The sequence below is a fragment of the Salarias fasciatus genome, chromosome 11 (genome assembly GCF_902148845.1).
Source record: "Salarias fasciatus chromosome 11, fSalaFa1.1, whole genome shotgun sequence".
Taxonomy (NCBI): Eukaryota; Metazoa; Chordata; class Actinopteri; order Blenniiformes; family Blenniidae; genus Salarias; species Salarias fasciatus.
The window spans coordinates 17,494,655-17,518,633 of record NC_043755.1 but is presented as its reverse complement, the minus strand read 5'-3'; the positions used below and the strand labels follow the sequence as shown (position 1 = coordinate 17,518,633).

Genomic DNA, 23,979 nt, shown 5'->3' with positions numbered 1-23,979 from the left:
AATGTGTGTGACGGTGATACCATCAGCACCTGGTAGCATCAACACCCCCTCCTGTCTCACCCTCCCACCTACACCATGCCTCCACCTGGAATAACAGAGCCTCCGCAGTTTATTTACTCAGGCCTGGCCCGCTGCACAGGCTCGGGCATTTCTGCAACGCCGGGTTTTACTCTCACAACGTTTTCACATGAGAACGGCCGGTGCGATCGCGACTACGTCTGACTGACAGATTCGGTCAGATCCACACTTGGACCTGGTTTTAATAGCGGAGACCAAACGGCTGCTTGACAATGTTCACCAACTCTCACAGAGGATATGTTTCTGGAAATTATTCTGGAATCAAATATCTGAGTATTACAAGTCCAGAACACGGCTGAACATTTAAACGCAAACAAATGTAAGGTAAATGTTCAGATGTTTCTAAAAGTCTGAGTCAAACATCTATTCTGCTTGAGAGAGTCAAGAATCAACAATGCAGCGTACAGAGGCTAACCATTCCAAATGCTCACACACATCCAATCAACAACCATCGCGACACTCTTTAACCGATGATATATGAAAATAATATCTTTCTTTCTGATGAGAAACAGAGCTGATACTTTACCTCAATGAAAGGCCAATCCAAAATCACCAGAGTAAATCCACTCAGGCACCTCCGGGAGAATAACAAACCTGGTCGCACTGACTCACTGCTGAAGGTCGGGATGAAGAACTGATTCTAAATACCAGACCCGTGTGTTTCCAGGCACCATAACATACATGTGCTCTGGAGCAGCTCAAGCTACAATACAGATTTGTATTTCACTGTGAGATAATCTGAAGTGAAGATCAGTTTAGATTTGACCACGAGGAGCACAGTGCTCTGAAACTTTTCCCCTGCCTTCTTTCATTCCCTCTGTTTTGTCGTCCCTCTCTCCCTCTCTCTCTCATCCCTCCCTCTGCGAAGCTGTAGCTCCTGGCTGCAGTCCTCTGTGTAAACACACACACACGCACGCACGCACGCACACACACACACACACACACACACACACACACACACACACACACACACACACACACACACACACACATACACACACACACTCATGTTGGTCCACCGTCTAGGAAAACTGTAGTAGTAGCTGAAAGCTGCATATTTGGCTGGAGAGACCTATAATTGATATTATGCTCCAGAAGCCAGCCAGACCAAAAGTAAACCTAATTGTATGTCCTTATATGGTAGTGATGTCTCCTATTAATAGCCTGTGACTGCAGCGAACATGGTCAATATTGACTTGGTATCCAAGACACTGTTTTGAGGCACTTTGAGGGTTCCTTAACTCTCCAACGTGCAACGACAACATGACCATCGTGATTAAATATCCCTCATTTTAAAAACCCATCACACAAATCCACACATAGTTTTCTGTACTTTGGCTTAACATGTGGCTGTGTGCCACACACACACCGTATGTCTGTAATGTGGTAAACTAAGTAGGACCTCCTCGATGCGAGAGCCTGCAAAACATCTGCAAAAATTAAACTACGAACACAGCTCTCAGGTTCACAAAGAAAATATGAAGGAAGGCAGCAGAGGATGAAATATGGGGCTGGAAAAGGAGGGAAAGAGAATCAGCAGGAGAAAGAGAAAGAGCTGACACTGAGGGAATCAGAGCTGGAATTTCAGGTGTGAGTCATGCTGGTTTTAAGCAAACTCATAAAACCACAGGGGTTGAATATACGCTCTTATTTTCCTGTTTCTGTATAAGAAAGAGTGGGTAAGGCTCAGAGAATGTGCACACTGGAGGAAACAATGATGGCCTCTTGCTGCATTGCTGCTCTGTTGTTTTGCTTTTCTGCAAGAGCTTTAAGGAGAAGATGTTTTATGGCGTAAAAGCAAAATAGAAGGTAATCCCAAAAAAATCCCACTAAGAAGTAAACCAAATGCATTCATGTCAAGTTTCTGCCTCATCACAGTCAACACTGACTGTATTTAAAGTATTGTGCAAATATCATCACAGTCTGTTTGCATGCTGGTAGTCAGACACGAGAAAACCGCCAGTTTTTTTTTTTTTTTTTTTTTTTTTTTCATTTCCCATCAGAGGCAAAACTGAAACACCACTTCCAAAAATCTGCAGGCCCGTTCATGTCCGAATGATTATAATTCGTTGAGTAATAGTAACTGGAAAAAGCCCTGTCCTTACTGGATCTCTTTTTCCCATCATTGTTCACCAAAAAAGAAAAGAAAGAACCTCAGTAGAAGGCAAATCCTTCTTTTGTTCCAGTTTTCTTTTTTCTTTTTTACTTTACCCACTATTTGTGCGATGCGCCGGATAACAGGGTATTTCTGTCCTAACATGATGCATAATTTCCCTACAGACATTTGAGCAAGAGGTCAAGTGACGCAAAGCTTCCACATGCTGTATTCCAAACAGCTGCTTTTTTTTTTTAAATTGGTGTGTACCGCAGCAACGATGAGATGTGAGTGGTGGTGATGTCTCTTTGTCTGGTAGCATCCTATCATTACCAATAATTACAAACACAGACCTGGCTGACAGAAATTGTGAAGCGTGTCAGATTTATACAGCTCAATTTTATATTTGCTTAAAGCTGAGAATGAGGCTGACACAGTGACCCTGAGAGGCTTTTCTTTTCTTTTTTTTGGTATATGTTATAATACAACACAGGTGATTCAGCTGTCCATTCACCTGAGGTGAATAGGTTCAGCCTTTCCCATTTTACATAGTCAATGACTCTGGGGTTTACTCAGCAGCAGTGACGTCTAGTTGTGTCTGATCTGATCACAACATGCCCGGCATCGAGTGTCCTAATAGATCAAGTCTCTTTCCAGGCAAAGCCAGTGGCAGTGACGTCTCACTGCAGAAGAAAGATGAGGCGTGACGGCTTTTCTCGTTTAATCTCCCTCCAACATCATCACACCTCTGTTGCAATGGCAACCATAAAGCCCGCCGCTCACAACAGGTGGTAACTACTCTCCATCGCCTGTTTACTAAGCTCAATTAGCAAAGTAACTGAAACTGCAATATTTATCTCAAGTGGGAAGTAAGAGGGGAAGAAAAAAAGCACATTTTCAAGCAGCTGTTTTAAATAGTAAGAATTGGAAAGTGATATGTACTTTAGTTTATTTGTCTAATTCTGAGAAAAATAAAGCTCTCCTGGTTATCTGACCATTTCGTGTCTTTAATCTACCGTCTTGGACTGATTTTATTCCAGTAAGCAAAGCAAAATAGCACAGAAAAAAAACAAAAAACTTTGCCTGATCTCCTGCATCAGCTTGCTGTGACATTAGTGAGATCGGGGCAGAGAGAGAGAGTGACACCTGCTGCTAAGAAGGTGCAACAGAAAGCCATTCAGGAAAAGTTTTGTCTGTAGTTGCACAACAGCATGAAAAAAATAAATAAATACATATCACCTTTCCTGGACCTCAAAAGTTGCCATTCACATGAATATTTGTAAAAAATCCAAAATATTGTGAGCGTTAAAGAATGTAAGGGGTTGTTTTGTTAAAGAAGCATCATGATAAGACTGAGATGTCTGCAGAGCATCATTCCCAGTAAAAAGGCAATATTGTATTGTGACCTCTTGAAGCACTTTTCTTTTTGGGAAACTTGCCGAACACACATCCACACACACATCACATTCAATCGCATACCTCAGTTGTGTTTTCAGTTCAGTGAAGCGCGGCCTCTTGCTTGGATCATACGACCAACACTTGGTCATCAAGCTATAGAGAGTAGGAGGGCACTGTGGGGGCATCGCCAGCCGCTCGCCGTTCTCTATCCTGCCAATAACGTCGTTGTTCTTCACACCCTGGAAAGGCTTGATGCCGTACATCAAGATCTCCCACATACAGACGCCTGGAGAGGAGAAAGTCGAAACAAATGTGAAATCAGAATGAAAAAGGGCTCCATTTCACTCTTCATTGTAAACACACGGAGGGAAAAAGTGGCAACTGAGGAAAATAAACTTCTGCCTTAAGAGCAAAGGCCCTTTATTATAGTAAGCAACTGTTACACTAAAGTGTATGGTGACTCCACCTATTCCTTTTTATCACGATTCCTTCTCAAAAGTGAAAACAAAAGCATACAAGGAAAAAGATATCCCCAAGTTCCCGAGTTTTCCAACAGTTCTAGATCTCTGCTGACCCCCACAGGAGGCTCATCCCACCTCTGAAAACCACCATAAAACATCTAATTTGGACAACATCAAGGAAAACAACTACAGAGCCTTAAACTTACCAAACATCCAGACGTCACTGGCTGTGGTAAATCGTCTGAAGTTGATGGATTCTGGAGCCATCCATTTAATAGGCAATTTACCTTTGGAGGCTGTAAAACAGAAATGAAAAGACCTCTGTTCCACTTCACTGATCACTTGTGTTCGTACCTTTCCCATGAATAATAATGAAGCTTTCCCCCATGTGACCCAACAAAGGAAATTACACCAAAGTGGCTGTGCGTGTGCTTAATATTTAGTTACCTTTATAATAAGAGCTATCTTCCATGTATCGTGACAAGCCGAAGTCACCCAGCTTCACACAGTCCACTGTAGACACCAACACATTTCGAGCTGCAATGTCCCTGAAGAGAAGAAAACCGAATGAGTGGATGATTTTGTCCCCAAATCAAAGTCAAATTGAAAGTTAACTTTCATTAGGTAGTTTTTAGCGAGGTGCACAAAGCTGGAGAAAATCTCTGCCAAGTTACGGCTCGCTGGTCCCTTTGTTTGAGAGATTAAAAGTCGTCTGTTAATTAAAACTTGACTCATCATAAATATTTTGTCCGGAGAGTTTCAGGCTGCTTCTCACCTGTGTACAAAGCGTTTGCTCTCCAGATATGCCAGCGCTGTGCTGAGCTGGTGAGAGTACAAGATGAGAGTGGCCAGGTCGAGGCTGTACTTCCTCACCTGGAGAAACGACCGCAGCTGCAGAGAGAAGAAAACAAAAGGAGGAGAGGGAGTATACAGCAAGGGACAAAAAGACAAAAAAGAACAAAATGTGAGTCCGAAAATAAAAATTTATAGCATCAATGTATTTTTCAGCTGCATAAATTGAAGTTTCTTTCATATTGTTTTTTTGTGACGCACCTCTCCGAGCGTGCAGAGCTCCATGATGATCCACACTGGATTCTCGGTGATGACTCCCATCAGCTTCACAATGTGAGCGTGGTCAAACTGACGCATGGTCACTGCAGAGGAAATGCATGAGGTCAAAACAGCAAACGTGGCCCTCTGGAGCGGGAGTGACGCAGCGTGATGGTCAGTGTCGGGTCACTGTGTGAGAACCGTACACACACACACACACACACACACACACACAGGGAACTTACAGGCTTCTTGGAGGAATTTTTCCCGGACGCTGTCCGACGTAGAGTTCTTACACGTCTTCACTGCCACAGACAGGGCAGGGTTCTCCTGCAAGGAAAAAAGAGGAAAGAGCCGCATGTGAACATAAGAGAGCACAGTGGATGTAATCATACAAATATCCAAAGACAGTTTGGCGTAATCATCATGCAGATGGCAGTGAAAACAGACATAAATGACTTTGTTAAACAGTGAGGGAGTCAAGTTCCTGCAACTCTATCAAATAAAAACCCTTTGCTCAGATTGGAATTACCCGTTAAATCTTTTAGGACAAATTTAGATGATGAGCCTGTTCTACCAAATGAGCCAAATCATGATTAAAAACTGCGGATACACCCCAAACTGTGAGCATTATGATTCTGTTAAATTACATCGTGGAGGTTGTTAGTATATCAAAGTGGCAAGATCATCCCATATTTTTCTTCTCTGGTACAAAAGTAATGTGGAAAAATGAGTATGTGAATGTTTAATGTGCACTATTACTGTGACTGGAATGTAGACTATTTTCTTGTCTCATCGAGTCAAACTTCAAAGGGAGAGGGTGAGAAAGAACAAAGAGAAGTACTGAATGAAATACTGCATTAACTACACAAGCTGAATGAAAATGATGATTTCACAATTCAGTGCATGCGAGCGTTTAGTTTGAAAAAAAAAAAAAAAAAAAAAAAAAAGGAAAGGGGGTGCGTACCGGGCTGATGTAGACTCCCTGGTGTACGTCTCCAAACTGGCCCTCCCCTATGCAGCGGCCCAACTCAATGCGATCCCGCTGAATTTCATAGTCCCGTGCTGGACACAATGAAGACAAAAAGAATAGACTTTCAGATTACACACACACACACAGACACACACACACATACACATATCTTTACTCAGACACGACCGTACAATTTGCCAAGCTTGTCAGAGCATTTCACAGTGTGCATGAGTGTATCTCTTCCTTTAAATGCAGAAAACAGTAACAACTCAGTCTGGATATTATCTCCTTTCAAAATCACTTCTCTAATTTATACATGAGATATTATTAATTTAGACTGCAGCACAACGCTGTAAACAAACAGAGAAATGACGCCTGACCTTCTCTGACAAGCTTGGCGTCAGAACAGTCAACATCGTTCAGCTCAGTGTCAACCACATGCAACAACAGCAAGAGCAAACCACAGCCACACATGCCATGTAACACAGACGGACAACAGCCAGTAGCACTCAGTGTCTCCACTGGATATCAATTTCGATGTTGGGTCAAATAAATCAGGGATAAACTCAGGCAAATTAGTGGAATTGAAGTTGCATGTCTGTTACAATGATCAGTAAATATTCTTGTCTGATTGTTATTTTTTTTTTTGGGAGGAAAGGTTTTTTAAAAAACACATTTTCATATCTTAAAAAGCAGAGATCAAATGGTCTTTGAAACAGAGGCTGTGAAGAGCTGGTGGTTTGCTCTGCCTGACAGGCATGAAGCTAGCTGCGTCTGAATGGTCGCTTTTTAGTCAATCTGATTGAATTCCTTCTAATCGAGAGCTCAGATTGTGTCGCTGAAATGAACACTGAATAAAGCATCAGACTGACGAGCGGGTTCATCAGCCCCCTGAGCATCATCCGATTCAGCCAGTGGATGAATCCCATAATGCCTTGCACTGTGATGTTGGCCATTTACGAAATGATTCCTCGTTCAGCTTTACGCTGAAGCTCGGCTGTATTAAAGATGGATTTGTTGGCACCGGCTTTTGTTAACTTGCCATGAGCTCGGTTAAAGCAAGGCGCCAAAACACCGTGCACGAAGCGTGAGCATGTACATTACATAACGTACATGTGCAAAAAGCTCAGACAGTGGAGAGCAATTTGATGTTCTGTTTAAATGGACTGACAGAGCATAAACAGAGTTAAACTGCCTCCTTGACACTCGGAGGAGCAATCTAATCAGACAGAAGTGTTCCACTCCTGTGTCATGAAACCACGGCTACAGCTGACCGGACTTTGTTCACGTGACGAGCAAATCATAGTAATTTGCATGATTACCATTTTACAGACATTTAGGACTTCTACTGATAAGTGCTACAGGGAAGAACGCAGGGCACTAAAAGACTGCAGCATCCAGTCACAAACATGTACACTCAGCAATAATTACTGCCTGTTTGCTCTGGAAATGCTGACCATGTCGCTACAGCTTCAAAAGATACGAGGCTAAGAAATTAAGATGGATAACGCTGTTTGCTCGAGGTCTAAAACACTACAGCGTTTAGATGAATCTATTTAAAACCTTCCCTCTTGCTGCACTTCCTCCTCTGGGCGCCTAAAGGAATTTTAACACTCAGGTAGTTTAAGAATATTGCAAGAGAAGGCTTTTTTTTTTTTTTTTTTTGCAAAAACCAACTGAATGCTAAACTCTGGCATTTTTCATTTATTCATATTTTTAACTATTTTCACAATTCATCTCTCAATAAACTAAAATTCCCAGCAGATGCATTTGAAAAGCTTCTACAAGAAGAATGTTTGCTTTTCTGTTGTCGTGATTTTACCACAGTTGGTTTTAAAGAATTGCTACTTGAGCCAAAAAGGCTGAAATGGTGTTTTCTGAACTGTTGCCATGAGTGGTGAATAGTTTTAATCAGCTAGAAACTGCTTGGATTATTCTTTATTTTGTTATTATTTAACAATTTTTGTTGTCAAAGTTTCAGTTAAGACTACTGTTTTTGTTTTTCTCCTTAAACATCTAAAGCACACAAAACTAAAACTAGAGCTTCAACCAGATTGAAAAAACAAAAGCATAAAAAAGAGAGAGAGCACACGAAACATCCACAGAGGGAAGGGGTCAAACCAACAGGGTATAGATACGGAAATATTATTGGACTTTTCTTTGCTTTATGGTTGCAAGCAAACTCAAAAAGGTTACAACAACCATCAAATCAAAGTGTCATCACAATAAAACCAGAGGTATGGTATGTTCCAATCTTTACCTTGATCTAGTCCATAGTATTCTGGGGAAACGGGTTAGTGATAGAAGACAGAAATAACTAACTGTGAGTACAGAGAGCCACAAATCGTTACTGCAATCTTCATTAATGGCGTCATTGTCACTGTGACAGGAGCAGTGAGAGAGAGTAGTTACATTTGAAACAGTGGTACGAGTATTTTACAGTGTGGATGTCCACTTTTCGTATCGTGGCCTTTAGTGTGTGCCGTGTGTGTTTTTCAAAAGATGAAACTAAGAGTTGTAGTTTAGGAATGACAGAGGCAAAGCCATGTGGGGATCAATTTGCATGAAAGTGGTGCTTACGGCAACATCTGTGACAGCTAGAATGGGCCCAGATATTCCACTTAACCTGCACTTCCGACCCCGTGGCGAAGCCCATCTCCACTGCCTGTCAATGTTGCCAGCTTAGCATCACCACTTAGCAATGCAGTGATCATAATAATGAATAACAGCCTTAAACCTGACGATCACGCAATACTGGACAGCAACAGCAACACAGCAGGCCGCTAATCATGTTTAGCCTCCTTTCAAGATCATGCCTCACAGGAGAAGAAAAACACTGGACACTGGAACAGAAGTGATCAGCAGAAAAAAAAATCCTTTTCATTCTAATCAGAAGTTGTAGGAAAATCGGTGTTTGTATCTTGGTACTAACCTTATCGATCTGAGTTTATCTTTTCTACTTTTTACACTTTCTCTTCCTTACACTGCTGAAACTGACGTATTGTTGAAGATGAGTCAGAGTAACAATGAAAGGATCAAAGCAGCTGAAGGGAACAGTTATTCACACTGATGCTGCAGTTGACAAATTCAGCCATTGTTTAGTGACAAGTCTTGAACGTCTTTCAAAAAAGAAATAGTCTCGAATTTGAGTTAGATTTAGTTCCTGACTATGTTTCTAAACTGTGACTTCAGTTGAATCCTGATCCGTGTCACTACTGATAAATGCAGGCTGTCAAACAGTTTAACAATTACTGTACACACACTTCTTCACATCCCCTAGGAAATCATGCCAAGAGGTTACAGGCGCCTTCAAAAGTATCAATAATTTTTAAACTTTAATGCAAATTACTTTTTAAATAATCTGCTTAAAAAAATGAGGAAGCTGAATTTTTTTTTTCCTTTGAAAAATCTCGCAGCCAGTCAGGAAGACAAAGATAGACCACAAGTGTAATAATACACACAGTGTGTGGTTTTAGTGGCTTCTCCTAAGTTAGATAATGCATGTGACCATTCATTCAGAGATCAGTCACCCTTTTGCTCACTCATCGAAAAAGTCTGACAGGAGCATATGCGATGAATTCTTTTAACTGTGGCGTCAAGTTGTTGAATGACACTTATAGTTTGGATCTATGTGAAACATTTCTAAAAGCCCCAAATAATTTTTATTTCAGCAAAAGTTAAAGCGTTCATCCTTTAAGATAATTTATTACTTGATATTGGGATTTCATTATATCCCGCTTACATCACTGTATTCAGGGTAAAACAGAGATATTAGTTGAAATATAGAAAAAAAAAGAGGGGATTACAGTAATGTTACACTCTTGTTACTCTGATCTTAACCCAGTTTACTAAAACCGCACAACATGATTAATCTATAGCACCAACAAACAGTTGTGGCTTCTAAAGAGCTTTAATCTCCATCCATCAGCAACTGAACACCCCCCCCCCCCCCCCCCCCCCCCCCGACACACACACACACACACACACACACACACACACACACATACAGACAAATCCCAGTGTGCACAAACGGAGTGCTCTCTAAGTCTGATGAGGTTCCTCTGATCAGCAGACACTCACACTCACACACACACTCACACACACAGACACCTGCCGCTTTGTTTTTCTCTCTCTCTCTTCTAACATCATCTGCCCACACCATCTGTATGCATGTGCACTTACTTGAAGGCATGGTGTAGGTGTCCTCCTCATCTATGATCTCGGCGTAGTCGTCAGTTTCTGCAGAGTGAAGTCGGGCGAGACAATGAGACGAGCACGCCAAACATAACGCAAGCTGGCAAGGTCACATTTTGAACCGAAGGTGCAAAACATGCATTATCTCAGCATTATACTTCAGATCACCAGATGTGATTATCTCCCACAGGACACAACTCAAGTGGTGCACACACTCCATCACACACAGACTGACAAAAAACACACCGACCTCAGAAGTTAGTACCTTTCCAAAAGACCGTCACCATACCTGACTTGACACGTGCACGGTTATTACAATGCTCATGCACTACGGACTAGCTACACGTGAATGGGAGAGATCCGCACAACGGAGAGATAGAGGGGAGGAAAGGGGAGGGACGGAAAGGTTCCGTCTTTCCAGAAAAACAAAGTGAAGAAAAACAGGTTGAGTCATGGATAACACAGAAACAGCTGCAGAGTGACACAGAGGAAGAGGGAGATCCAACACACACACACACACACACACACATGCCATGTTGTTACTGATTCGAAAAGGTTTAGGAGAGAGAAGACAGTTTACCATCGCCACTAATGTGACCTGCAGGAGCCACATGCAGCATGAGACAGAGGGGGAAAGAAGAGCAGCGTTAGGTTGACTGTTAATACGATGAAAGGAAAATAAGGGTCACTACATTTCAGGCATTTTTTTTTTTTATTTCATGCGAACGAGAATCGGTCAGAGGTCAGCAGACAGACTGACAGTGACTAAAGCTCTCCACGAGGACATCTGGCCAGACAAGGACTCTTCACTGCACACACAGATGAGGCTTTATAGGGGAAGAGCGGCACGGACACATATCTATGAACCCTTTATCCGACGCTTAGCAGTCACTGTCATTCATGACATTTCGAGCAGAGAAACAGAGAAGCATGCTGGCAGAGGAGAAACAGGCCGCCGGGCCAAAGACAGAACAGGACAGTGATTTATACCTGAGACACAAACAGCCCGGGTTCGAACACCGTCCATCCGTTTCTCCATCCGCTTCTCATGGTTTGAAACTCTGAGCCACAGAGGAGACAATAATCTTTTTAGAGGGTCTGTGTGGTTCATGTTACTATCTATAGTGAGGGACTGGTTGTAATTTTGAAGACAACGGGAAGAGGCAAAAACAAACATCTAATGCTGTTCTGTGAATCTGTACCTAATTAGCCGTCCTCAACTTTAAATTTTGACAAGATTCACACAAGATGACCAGAAATGGAAGTTATAGACTTACTTTGGTATGGATGGAAGAGCTCGGTCTCCCTCTGCGGATCACAATGAACACATGAATCAGACAGAGAGGAAGCTGAGCTTATTGTGCAATGGCAATATCAATGCTGCTTTGCAGCCTCAGCTATTTTTAGCGGACCCTACCAAAACACAAGCCTGTTATTCAAAGTGACAAGCAACAACCTCAGCAGCCACGATTGGCCGCGGAGGATGACTGACAGCAATTGCAGCAGAGGTTATTTTTAGTAGGAGGTAATTTCTTTTCTTTGTTTAAACTTGCTGTTACTACATGAACCGGCACGGCAATGATCACAATTATCACTCTGCTGCGCACAACGTCATCACGAGGACAAATCAAAACAGACGTAAAAGAGGAATATAAATAACATCCGGAGGAGCTGTGTGTCCTACCTTTATGGACTCTGACGATGAAGGAGCGGGAAGATAAAGAGACGAGTCGACAGTAACCGTCAATCAGGTCGGCCATGTTTTCTGCTGTGGTCAGCGATGCTGTGGTGACAGTGAGGGGCTGCACACACACACACACACACACACACAAACACACACACACACGGATGAGGGTAATTGTAGCACAGAGAGCTGCTTCACAGTGACACAATGGGAGCTTTATTAGCAACGTCTACTACCACTGCACATACTAATTCACACACACACACACACACACACACACACACACACACACACACACACACACACACATCCCTCCAATAGCCTGCGCCTGCTGCTGCAAACACTTCCGTTGACAGTCAAGGGCAGATGCCAAAAGTCGATTTGCCAGTTTTTAACATCTTTACAACGTGTTTAACAATTGAAAGGAAGTGATGCCAAATGACACTGAGCCAAAAGGAAAATATACAAAATGCACATTATACATACACTTTTATGGCATTTTTACCAGATTTCAGCATGGTATCCACACCCATCAGTTATTTGATTATTTATGTTTATAATAGCAATGAAAGCAACATTCTTGAGTCTGAAATGCAATTAATCATGTTTCTGATAATAGAAAAGTGGGTCTGTGTGTGTGTGTGTGTGTGTGTGTGTGTGTGTGTGTGTTACCTCTGGAGCTCCAGCCACATTCAGCTGCAGCATGCCTTTCCTGTCCTTCTCTTCCAAAGCAGAGTACTGGATGGACTGAACCTGATTAAAGTTTGCCAAGTGTGTCGGCTGCAAAATGAAAAAGAAAGTTAAGAACATGTTAAAATCTCCTCATAACGTGAAGTATATAGTTGCCTCTAAAATGTTAGACATCATTGTAAAGCTAATGACCTTTGAAATGTGTAAATATTTCAGATTCTTATCTTATCAGTCATTAATACATTAAAAAAAGAAATCATCAAATTTTCCGAGTTGTATCTTTTCTGTTGAAGCTTGGATAACCCAAGTGGATTTGAAAGTAGTTCAAGCAATACAGCTGCATTGCAGCCATTTTTTCCATTGTTATGAATATAGCTGTGCCTCAGGTTTACAACAGAACCAGAACACTGCTTACAGAGCAGGATCCTGGCTTTAGATCCCAGTGAAGCTGCAGCAAGCTTTAATGTTAAATCACACCATCAGATGATCAATACACAAAAGTTTGTTCACCAAAAGACAGAACAACAACTTCAACAGAAATCTGAAATCACTGGGAAAGTCAACTAAAAGAAAAACAAACAAAAAAACTGCAGAAAATTAGCAAAAATCTAGTAAAATGAAAGTGATTCGGCAGTGATCTCTGAATGTCTTCTACCAGTTTTTCAAAAGGGGAAACAAGGACAGAGATAAGGACGCACAACACCGTGTGGATAAGAGAGGAATTCAAGTACCACACTCAGTCTCTGTCACTAACAGAAAGCTGAGCGTAAGGAAACCAACAGAAGAAAGGATTCTATCAATAAGTCTGAAACGCACAGATGGACTACTCAAGTTCAAAAAACTGTGAGTTGGACACCTGCGGCAAAGATGCTTATCAGGGAGAAGTACCGCATTACTATCCTGCACTAAGCAGTTTATTTGAGGGGGGGAAAAGTCAGACTGCAGCAGGATAATCAGGTCAAACACAAAACCAGCAACTGGAAGTTGAATTGCACAAAAACCAGAAAATACAAACAATTACCCATCAAGCATTTCCCCAAAACAAGGAACAAATGAACATTTAGAGCAAAAACTGACAAAGAAAACTTTTTCTATTTGATAACATTTGTTTTGATGAACTTTGTGAAATTAAAAACACTGGATACAGAGAGGAAAGCCACATTTCATTTCAAATGATTAAATCAATAGAATAGTTAAAAAAAATGCATTTTTATGTGAAACAGCTGAATCACAAGCAGTAACGTCATAGCTTTGGGGCCTTTTATTGTCACACTTTATTCAGCTCAGAGCAAACAAAAAAACAACAGTCTGTGGTCTGTATCCTGACTCATCTCCACAGCACCTGCTTAATACTCAGTACCTGCTAATCACAATGAGATTCATGACTATAGTTTGTTTGTTCTCCTGCTCATATTGATGGGTTGGAAGCAGAAACTTTTGGCATATGTGGCAATAAGTCTCTCTACAGGAGGACAGAATATAGTAATATGACCAACCAGAAGAGGGCAGTATAGTGGATTGTGCTACAGTCATCCACTTGAAAGCATGTTGTATACAGAAATCAAAACCTTTTTCAGATCATAAAAAAGCACAACTAACAAGTAGAAATATTTGTAGAGCATAGAGGTGGAACATTTATAACTTTGCATGATACTGTAAGTGAAGGTTTAACCACGAAGAGAAGATTTTAAAATTATTTCATGATTCACACCGCACTAATGAGAACCAACCACTAAAAATATCCCTACAGAGTTAGTACGAGTCTGTCTACGGTAGTTAGTGAGAAACCAGTTGGCATTCATGCTTTCCTAACATGGAGACTGTATTAAGGCAGACAGAGCGCTCAAACCTGCAGGGCCGAATCGGTGTGACCCAGACCAGAAGACAACCTGTGTCCTCCCAGGACTCCGACCCACGAAAAGCCCGGCCATGCCATCTTTTGTATGATGACTGGTGTGCGTATACTCACCGTTGAGCCCTTGTCTGTGAGGTAGCTGATTCCCTCCTCTGGTCCGATTGCCAGCTCTACTGATATTACCCAACTAGACTAGAGGGAGGAAGTCAAAGAGACAGCAGGGAAAATAGTATTAAAATAAGTCATGTTCCATCCAATCATCGACTATGTTTACGTAACACAATACTAATGGGGATGTTACACTGAAATAGAATAAAATAATTTTAGTGTTCACATCTGTTCTCATCATTTTTGACATAAAGCGCCCTCTGGGACACAGTGATGTTCTGCGTGCTGTGCAAACGACTGTAATAATAACTCCAGTGGAGAACAGTATATTAGGAAAATATATGGACACTGTGAAGCTCTGCGCGGATCAATAAATGCAATTGTTCGCCGTTTATGAGGAGGACGCGCCATGTTTTCTACCCTGCACATCCTAAACGGGCTCTAACCTCCCGTCCACATGACTTCAGGTGATGACAGTGCATGAAATAATGTGATCATTGACCTTCACATGGAACATTTAGCTTTATGAACTGAGTCATCCTACCCCTAAAGCACATTTGAAGCACTCCTTGTCGAAGCGGTAGATGGGAGACAGTATCTCAAAGAACTTGTGGATGCTCTGCTCGTCATTGAGGTTAGCGAACTGCTTAAAGGTCTGCTGGATTTGCTTACGAAGAGCCTTTGCCTGACAGACAGAGAGAAAGGGGGGGGGGGGGATTATTTTGGTTCAGAGCCAAAAAAGTGACAACACTGAGCATGCTGAGTGACAACAGGAGCTTTAACTTCATTCCAATCAGATAATCAGACATTTAGGCCGACATCCAGTCAGTCAGGGAGTCAGGTGAAGACTCACTCTGAAATGACCCAGCCAGCACGCAGGGCATAAGAAGCACAGTCTGGGTTTTTATGTTTCCAGATGTTTAACCTCACCTTAAGGGAGTCCAACAGGCTTTTGGGGAAGAACCTTCGCAAACCGACATCTTTCCTACAGAGAACAAACACATCATATATTGTATTTTAAAATAGTTACACTTTATTTTCCATAAACTGAATTGAATGCAATCGCAGCATTCTTACTCTAGAAGTTCATAGTTGGATTTCTTATCTAGGGCGTTACCAGGCATCTCTCGAAAGAACCTCCTACACAAAGACAAAAAAACATGTTTTACACAAAAAATTAAACTGAAGTACCGTAAATGATGATAGTGTTCATACGCTTCTCACCTTATTTCTAAACAGCCCAGTTTCAAAGCAACATCTTGATCCACCTGATCTGCTATGTGATGCATGTAGTCACTCTTGACCTGGAGAAACACGGCAGAAACACAAATTTACATTTTTAAATCAATTCTGGTTAAATCAGAACAAACATGACACCAAAATAGGTTCACGGTGCAGCCATACATGCAAAGCAATACAAATCTGATCGAAGGCAGACTGTCACTGTGTACCACCTGCTCGAACATGAACCTGCTGTGTGTCTTTACCTGGTGATAGAGGTAGTTGAGGGAAGGCTTGTCTTCAGAGAAATGACTGAGATAACCTTTGGGAAGGTACCGCATTCGCAACTCATACCTGTGAATGACAGGGGCAAAATGAACATAAGCACACAGCTCTCAAATACATCCACATTCAGATTCAAATACACTTTATTAATAAAGTATACCTAAATCGTATACACAGAAATACATAAAAAAACATTTCAACATGTTGGAAGCACCTTAATTCAAAATAATATACTATGTTAAACCAATCCTTTAGGCTTTATAAATGACAGTCAACTTGCTCAAAGACATTCTTAAATCTCCAACACAATGCAGATTTCACACAAACCTGTTTTTTGTCAACATCAATCATTTTGAAAACAGAGTTTTCACAGGGGTTTCACATTCATTTTAGTTTAGGGCCCATATATTGTATGGCCTCATTGGATTTAATTTGCATAAAACCTATAAATAATGACAACTTCATGTGTTTCCTATTGATTTCATACAAAAGGTAAAAGCACATTCAGAAATTGCAATTGCAGAAAGAAATCTTGAGATATATGACAAATACACAAGAGATCCCAGTCCAAACTTTATTGGACTTGTATGAAATCTGTTATGTTCTTTTACTCTTATGTTGGCAAAAGCCTGTCACTTCTCAGGCTGTAGGATCTCTGCAGCCCTCACAGTGCATCTTTTCAGTGACTCACCCACACAGTATAGATTCCATAACAACACAATTTCTCTCTGAAAAAGGCAGCTCGCTGTCTCTTCGGCCACTTACTGCAATCGGCCATTTAGTTCTCTGTCACAGTTTTGTGATTCGTCTTGTGTTTAGATTTGGTTCGCAGGTTGTTGTTTGATACCCCTGAGCTAATAGCAAATCACAGAGCCTATTACATCAGTCTGCCGTTCCACAATGTTAGTAGAGCATGCAATATATTTAGCAAAACTTTGAGGAAACCATTATTCTATAAATCTTAAGTAAATTTATCTGTTGATGCAGAAGAAGTGTTTCAGTGATAAACCAGAAACATCCACAGCTGCAGAGTAACTACACTGTAGTCTATCACAAGCTACACTGAATGATGACACAGCTCTACCACAAAAAAAAACTTTGCTTTCTGGGAAATTTCTCTACCTTCACACTGTTGAAATAATCTGCTGGAGACAGAGCAGCACTGATGGATTTGCGTAGAATCTGTGTTGCGCTCTCCCCTTGCTCTGTCACAACAACAGGATGGCCGTTTGCCAGTGCAGGGATTTGAAAGATGTCGCCCTTTCAACTCGGTATATTATGTCTGGTGGCGCAGCGAGGCACAATTTCACATTTTGCTGACCGTGAACCAACCCAGAGTGATAAAGTTAAAAAACCATAAAGCATAATGAGACTCCTGCTGCTACACTTGCCAGTAGCTGTGTCACAGATGTACCCAGATGGGCCATCACTGTTTATAGTGACGTATCATTTTATGTGTGACATATTGCTGTGAATACAGCGCAGAGAAATGGGTCAGGAGAGTAGCGGGCTCCAAGCTGCTGTGACGTTAAAGGCCTGCAGTTAGATAACAATGGAAATCGGGACTGAAGGCAAAATGAATAAAACATTCTTATTCTATAATGAATGAACAGAAAAGGAAAGATAGAACAGAGAAAACGGGGAGTGTTTTGAGAGAATGTGAGAGATAAGAGCAATATTGATGGAGGGGAGGATCAAAGTGAAATAAAATGACTGAGAGCGCACGAGAAAGGATGCGAGGAAACACGCGAGGGAGCGAGGAAAAAGTGAGATAGAGCCAGTCCGTCCCCTGGGCTGCTGCTGCTGCCATTCCAACAATAGCTCGGCAGTTGCAGACAGTCTTGCGGGCTCGCAGCTCTGCCGCCCTCCGAGGCAGGATCGCCGCAACCGGCGGGCTCCTCTGCTGCATGTTAGTGCGAACAACTCGCCCCGGTTGATTTCATTTCAATTTTAATGACTCTGGGTGTAGCCCATCAAATGCAAAACAAAAGACTGAATTGTGAGGAGGGCTGTTAACAACATCAGCGGAGGATGGCTGAGCGCCAGCACAGGTTGAACGCACAATGGACAGAGCTCCACGGTGGTGAAATGAACTGAAGTCAGTTTCACCAACTGAATTTGAATGAAGTCTAAGTCTAAACCCATCAGTACGTTTACATGCAGCCAATAACCCTTTTCAAACCCTTTTCAAACTCGAATATTGGCAATAACCCAGTAGCGCGTGGCTATGTAAACACCCGCAAAAAACACAAAAAAGCTCATATTCGAGATTCTCCTTTTCAAACTCGAAAGTGCCGCCGTGTAAACACATATCGAGTAACGGGACATTGTTTTTGGTTCTGCGCACGCTCCCATCCGCAATGAATCATGGTCTTTTGAGTCCAGCAACGAGTAGGCGCAGGCGCGAAACTCACCGGAAATATGCAACTCAACCACACTTTTGTTCGTGTGAGGCTTCCGTAACGGACGATACCAACTGTTATTCTGAGCGCGCACATCGCACATGCTTCCTTCTGAAAGTCGGCGATTTGTATGGCCTTCAGAAAAATCATGTAAAATAGAACACCAATTCTGTCTGCGTTCCCTCAACAGAACGGAATCACCACAGCAGTGTCTGCCTCTGCAGTCCAGTGGAGGAGGTTGCCAGATCTGTCGATCTAGCCCGTAAAAAAATCAGAAACTCGTAGAAAGCAGCCCAAACCTCTATCTCGATTGAAAATGCACATTAAAACCGTATTTGTACGATAAAAAATACATCATAAACATATAATCGTTTAATCAACCCATCCAACAAGTTCAAAAAAGATGCTTGCTTTGGCGGAAACCCCACCCAATCTGGCAGCACAAAGCCGCTCCGGTCAGAGCTGTTTTGTTTTGAGAACACGAAGTGTGCCGTGGTTTCTAAAGGGATATCCCGATTGAATGCGCTGACTTGTAAACGGGGTAACTCTCTGTTAACGCATGTAAACTGGGTTTTCCTAATGTTTCAGAAACCCAGATATTGACCTGAACCCAGATATTAGCTGCATGTAAACATAGTCCATTTGCCAATTCCTGCCTTTAACACCTTCTAAGAATGTTTATTCAAACTAAGAAATGCTTTTTTTTAAGTCCATATGTTTATCCAGCTTGTACAGCGAACTTAATAAAAGAAGTTTGTTTGCAGTTATTTATCATAATATCCAGCCTCCTGCCCTATTCTGCAGCTACACAGAACAACAACAATGGAGGAAAGGAAAGACTTAGACAATATAGACAAGAATTTGTAATACAAAAATAAATCCCTGTATCTGCCATACAAAAGGTAAAGTATGGACTTCTTGAAGGCAAATTGCATATAGTCACAGTATTCACAATGGATTTAACAGAGAAAGTTTAGGTTAGACCAGCAGTGTTAAACAGTTTTACAGCAGCGGGGATGGGACCTGTGGTGTTGCTCCTCCTCGATGGAGGCTGCTGCAGTGAGCTGCTGAAGGAGCTGCTGAGAGCTCCCACAGCGCTGGGAGGGGCGGAGAGATGTTATCCATGGTGGAGCTCAGCTATGTTAAGACCCTCCACTCGCCCACCTCCTCAATGGTCTCCAGGGTAGTAATCCTCTTTATGCTCTAGTGCTGCTTACTCTTTGACAAATATGTTACTACCTCTGATGATCAAGAGGTTGAATAACCAGCCATTCTTCAAGGTAAACCATCCAGTCCTGTGCTAGCTCGGTGAAACGAGCCACAGTCGACCACATCTGAGCTCTGACAATTATCCAAGGACTGTAAGAGCTGCTCTTCTACGCTAATCTAACTTGTACATATAAAGAGAGAAACAAATGGAGCAAAAGAGAGCAGAAATGAAGACAGGGAAAAGACATTAGGCTAAATAATTAAGAGGTGTAGTTTTACCTCCACTCCTCCTGGGGGTGCTGCTTTTCATATCTCTCCCTGACATGGGATACTCCTAAATCCGGGTGTAACCAGTGGATAGCGTCGGAGTGCAAATGGGTCAGGCGGAGGCCCAAAGACGACACACAGCGCAACTTGTGGATCTCTGCTATTTTCTGGATTACACCCTGTAGAAACAGACAAATGGAGAAGTGAGAATAACAGCAGAAGGTCATATCTGAGAGAAGTGTGTGTGTGTGTGTGTGTGTGTGTGTGTGTGTGTGTCTTACCCTGACATCCGTGGCATCTCCATGTCTGATATTGCTAGCCCAGGTGCATGGTTCGCTGTTCGTCTCAAAGTAGTGGAAGATCTTGAGGACTCGGTCCATGGAGCCCGGTGGCCGCTCCAGACCTCCGGCGGACCCGCTGGTACCTGGACCGCCGGGCATCCCAGAGCGGGACTTCACCCCACAACCACCCGCCGCCGAGTGGTTGAGATTGGGCTCCAGGTAGGAAGACGATGCCATGCCTGACTCCGGTGTTCCTGCTGGGGCTAACTTGCTGTCATATTCTGAAAACAAAATGAAGAAAAACAGAGTAACTCCATCTTTAAATCTGAACTCTGCTCAGTTTCCACAGACACAAAACAGATGATGCATATCATTTATGCATATCCAACAGTGATCCAAACGAGTAGCGACTATGATAATATAGCAAAAACACACACACTCATTTAGGGTGAAGAAAAGGTGCTGCAAAGAAGGAAAAGAAAATACAACTTGACCGAAACCAAATCCTGATTTAGTTTAAATTTTTCTGTACATCCATTTGAAATTAATTTTAATTTTCTGTATTTTTCCACACCTTTCTTAAACGTCTGCATGATACTTAATGTAAACAATGTTTGCTTGTGTGTGAGCATTCATGGTGGGAAGAGCTTCAGTCGTCAGTCAGGCTCAAACAAGTCAATATAAACCACAGGAAAAAAAAAAGACAGAAGATCTTTGAGTGGATTTATGGACCTTCTGTTCAATGCATGGCATAGGTCAGAATAAATAACAAGAGAATACTGACATTAAAGCGGACAGCTAATTGATAAATCAACCAATCTGACAGCTTTTTCAAACACAAGGGAAAATAAAAACCGTTTGTGAGTGAACTGATTGTTCATTCAGTCCAAACTGCCGAATCTGGACGTGACCAACAGTGGGACACATTTCAGCCTCTCTGGAAGACACCTGCTCACCACTCCAGTCTGATACCACAGGAAATCTTGTGTGACAGTGTATCGTCTGCTGTGGCAGGGCTGGTTTCATACATACTGACGAAGACGGTGGAACAAGATACAGATGCCTTTAATCAATATCTGACATGTTTATCTGTTCATCTCATCCATGTTTATTGACACTTCAGCAGGTTACTGATTTGGTTGTTTTCTGTAATTATTCCTTGATTCCTGCAGTGTTACCTGCCCATTCTGAGAAGATCCTGGTTGGTGCATGGATTGTGAAAGAAACGTTTCAAAGAAAAAGACACAAAATGTGCTCCCACAGGGAGCGGAGCCTCAAAAGAACTGAAAAATATACACTAAAGGAAGGACACTGAGGAAGCTCTGCCACAACTGTCTGTGCTGGAATAAAAGCAAAACTGAGTGATCAGAGTGCCGTCCGTTTTATTGTCCCATGACTTGCAGCTCAAAGTGCTTCACAATTTAAAAAGGAGAGATTACAAGAAAAAAAAACATCAGTTCAATACTAAAAGAAATTAGCTATAATAAATGTGATTATAAAACCAAAAAGTGAATTAAGAATTAGGAAAATATAGAACACGAATGACACTTTAAATAAAAAATCTGCTTTTTAAAACCAACATTAGTCAGTAAAATATGACTCTATGGAACAGTTTAACCTTTTTATTAGTTATTTTTGCCAAGTTTTCATAGAAGAACTCCAGAGACATCATTTTATGAAACAATCAGATTTTTAACTTTGTTAATATTAACCAGCATTGGCGACAATTTTGACTTTTTCTGTTATTATTTAAAGCTGCACTTTAATTTTCTGCTAAACTCAATCCGGATACAAAGGCCTCAGACTTTCCAACATTGATATTGACTGATGATAATCAATGTGGATCTATTCAGCCTAGCAGACACCTCAACGGTCCCAATCTGCTGGGACTTTCATGACCCCCTATTTATACAAACTGAAACCGAAGCCGAATTTTAGTCACATTCATAATGAGGAGGGGGTGAGTCTAAATATTCAAGCTCTACATCTCAAGTGATAGAAACCTCCAGAAGCAGGAGTGCGTCTGAACTCACATCGACTGTATGACTTATGCATGAGGCTGCAATAACAATGCCGCAGAGCTCAATGAATGCAAATGAGTGAACTGTAAACTTTTCCCCCATCTCTGACTTCCTTTCACCTGTTTCATGTTTTCAGGAAGCTGAATTCTTCCCCCCTTCCTATTGTAGGCTCCTCTTCACTCACACTTGAACACACGACTGACGCTTCCTGTGTCACACTGTCATTTCCTGGACACCCCAGCAGGCTCAGTTGAGTCATCAGTGCTGGAGGGACGAATTTCAGCTGAGTGTGAATTCTGGTCATCAAGTGGTGACAAGAGAGACGCTCATGAATTAAATCTGATGGATTAATTTTATGGTTGATTTACAGTACTGGGGACGTGGCTGTCAAAACAGTTTTTATAAATACCTGCACCCTCATCATTAGTCTCATTTAACAGGGTTATACAGCCTGAGATGAGTTTTAAGATAGATTACAGGCTTTGACAACACAGCACATGTGAGTGGCAGGTTATGTGCAAAGTCATTATAAAGGCTGTTTGAAGTTCATCCAGCCTGCAGAGAACATGAAAACCACAGCTGTTCACATCATGTCAGTGAAATCAGCATTTTTCCGTTGTGTTCTGGGGTCAAGGCTACATTATTTCCTACTGAGAAAAAAAAAAGAAGAAAGAGCCAGAAATGAGGGGACGGATCAAGGGAAATTTGATGCAGCACTTTTCAAGAGTCTGACCTACAGTTCCCTCTCGGGGACACAGAAATACACGCTGGAGTGTGCATGTGCAGGCATGATGTATCCGATGAGTCAGCACTCAAGGATAAAAACCTGTATCAAAAATGTGAAAACTGCCGTGATCACAAAGCTGGGAGGAAGAATAGCAGCTATTTGGAAAAGCCATTTTTAACAAAAAAGCAACATGGCCAGCTCCAAGAATGGGCCTTTACCACTGCTGTCAGAGGACAGAAAAGAGAAAAACAACCTTGTCATTACATACATCAGCCAAGACACAATTTATTCTCATACTACAATAGGGCACATTTGCTGTACAGCTATTACTTTGTTTTGTACTGTCAACACATAATCCTTCTTACTGCCGCCATGAGGCTTTTATATTTGGTCTGCTTTTATGTTGAGCGACATCAGAACCACTTCTAGTAATGAAACCTCCAACTTTCCTAGAAGGAGGCTCAAAGTTTGACAGCATTCAGTTGGCATTTTTCCCAGCGGGAAGATGAACCTTTTCCACCTCCCAGTTCATCATGAATACATGTTTCACAGAGCGAGCATAACATAGTTTTAAAGTGTAAAGTAAAGCCATCTGGTTACCAGACCTACATCCCCACCCTCGCCTATTTTCAAGAACTTTCAGGCAAGACCAAAAGAATGAGCTCGCAGGTTCAAGCATCAACCATCTGGAGAAGACCAAGTCTTGTTTGCTACTCCTCCGCATCAAGACAAGGCAGCTGAGGTGGTTCAGGGATGCCATTAGTTAAAGGTCAACCAGGCGTGTACCAACCCCCCAGGAGGGAATATATCTCTTGGTGTATGTCCGAGCTGCTTCGTTTCTAGTTCAAAGGAGCTCGGTGAAGTTTCTTTGCCTTCCAACAAAAGAATGGGGACTAATTGGGAAAAATATATATGAGTTATATTCACACTCATACTTCCTGATTATTTGCAGAGATAAATAATTGATTTGAAACACGAAA

The 23,979-nt window shown here is 41.8% G+C and overlaps 1 protein-coding gene across 16 annotated transcripts in view; it reads right to left on the bottom strand.

The window, feature by feature from the left end:
* LOC115396825 (focal adhesion kinase 1-like) overlaps window positions 1-23,979 on the bottom strand; it is a 64,525-nt gene that overhangs the window by 17,844 nt on the left and 22,702 nt on the right. For 8 of the 16 annotated variants that reach the window (XM_030102876.1, XM_030102870.1, XM_030102869.1 and 5 more), the window contains 22 exons: window positions 20,252-20,532; window positions 19,983-20,149; window positions 16,074-16,161; window positions 15,811-15,890; window positions 15,664-15,726; window positions 15,517-15,571; window positions 15,131-15,271; window positions 14,593-14,670; window positions 12,606-12,713; window positions 11,934-12,051; window positions 11,527-11,557; window positions 11,240-11,310; window positions 10,830-10,847; window positions 10,238-10,294; window positions 8,316-8,336; window positions 6,050-6,147; window positions 5,328-5,412; window positions 5,086-5,186; window positions 4,808-4,923; window positions 4,480-4,580; window positions 4,239-4,328; window positions 3,653-3,857 (listed from right to left, as the gene is read on the bottom strand). In XM_030102876.1, coding sequence (XP_029958736.1) covers window positions 3,653-3,857; window positions 4,239-4,328; window positions 4,480-4,580; window positions 4,808-4,923; window positions 5,086-5,186; window positions 5,328-5,412; window positions 6,050-6,147; window positions 8,316-8,336; window positions 10,238-10,294; window positions 10,830-10,847; window positions 11,240-11,310; window positions 11,527-11,557; window positions 11,934-12,051; window positions 12,606-12,713; window positions 14,593-14,670; window positions 15,131-15,271; window positions 15,517-15,571; window positions 15,664-15,726; window positions 15,811-15,890; window positions 16,074-16,161; window positions 19,983-20,149; window positions 20,252-20,488 — 2,129 coding nt within the window. In that variant the 5' untranslated portion in view covers window positions 20,489-20,532. The remainder of the gene's footprint in view (window positions 1-3,652; window positions 3,858-4,238; window positions 4,329-4,479; window positions 4,581-4,807; window positions 4,924-5,085; window positions 5,187-5,327; window positions 5,413-6,049; window positions 6,148-8,315; window positions 8,337-10,237; window positions 10,295-10,829; window positions 10,848-11,239; window positions 11,311-11,526; window positions 11,558-11,933; window positions 12,052-12,605; window positions 12,714-14,592; window positions 14,671-15,130; window positions 15,272-15,516; window positions 15,572-15,663; window positions 15,727-15,810; window positions 15,891-16,073; window positions 16,162-19,982; window positions 20,150-20,251; window positions 20,533-23,979) is intronic. The other 8 variants (XM_030102873.1, XM_030102881.1, XM_030102884.1 and 5 more) reach the window with 3 other exon arrangements.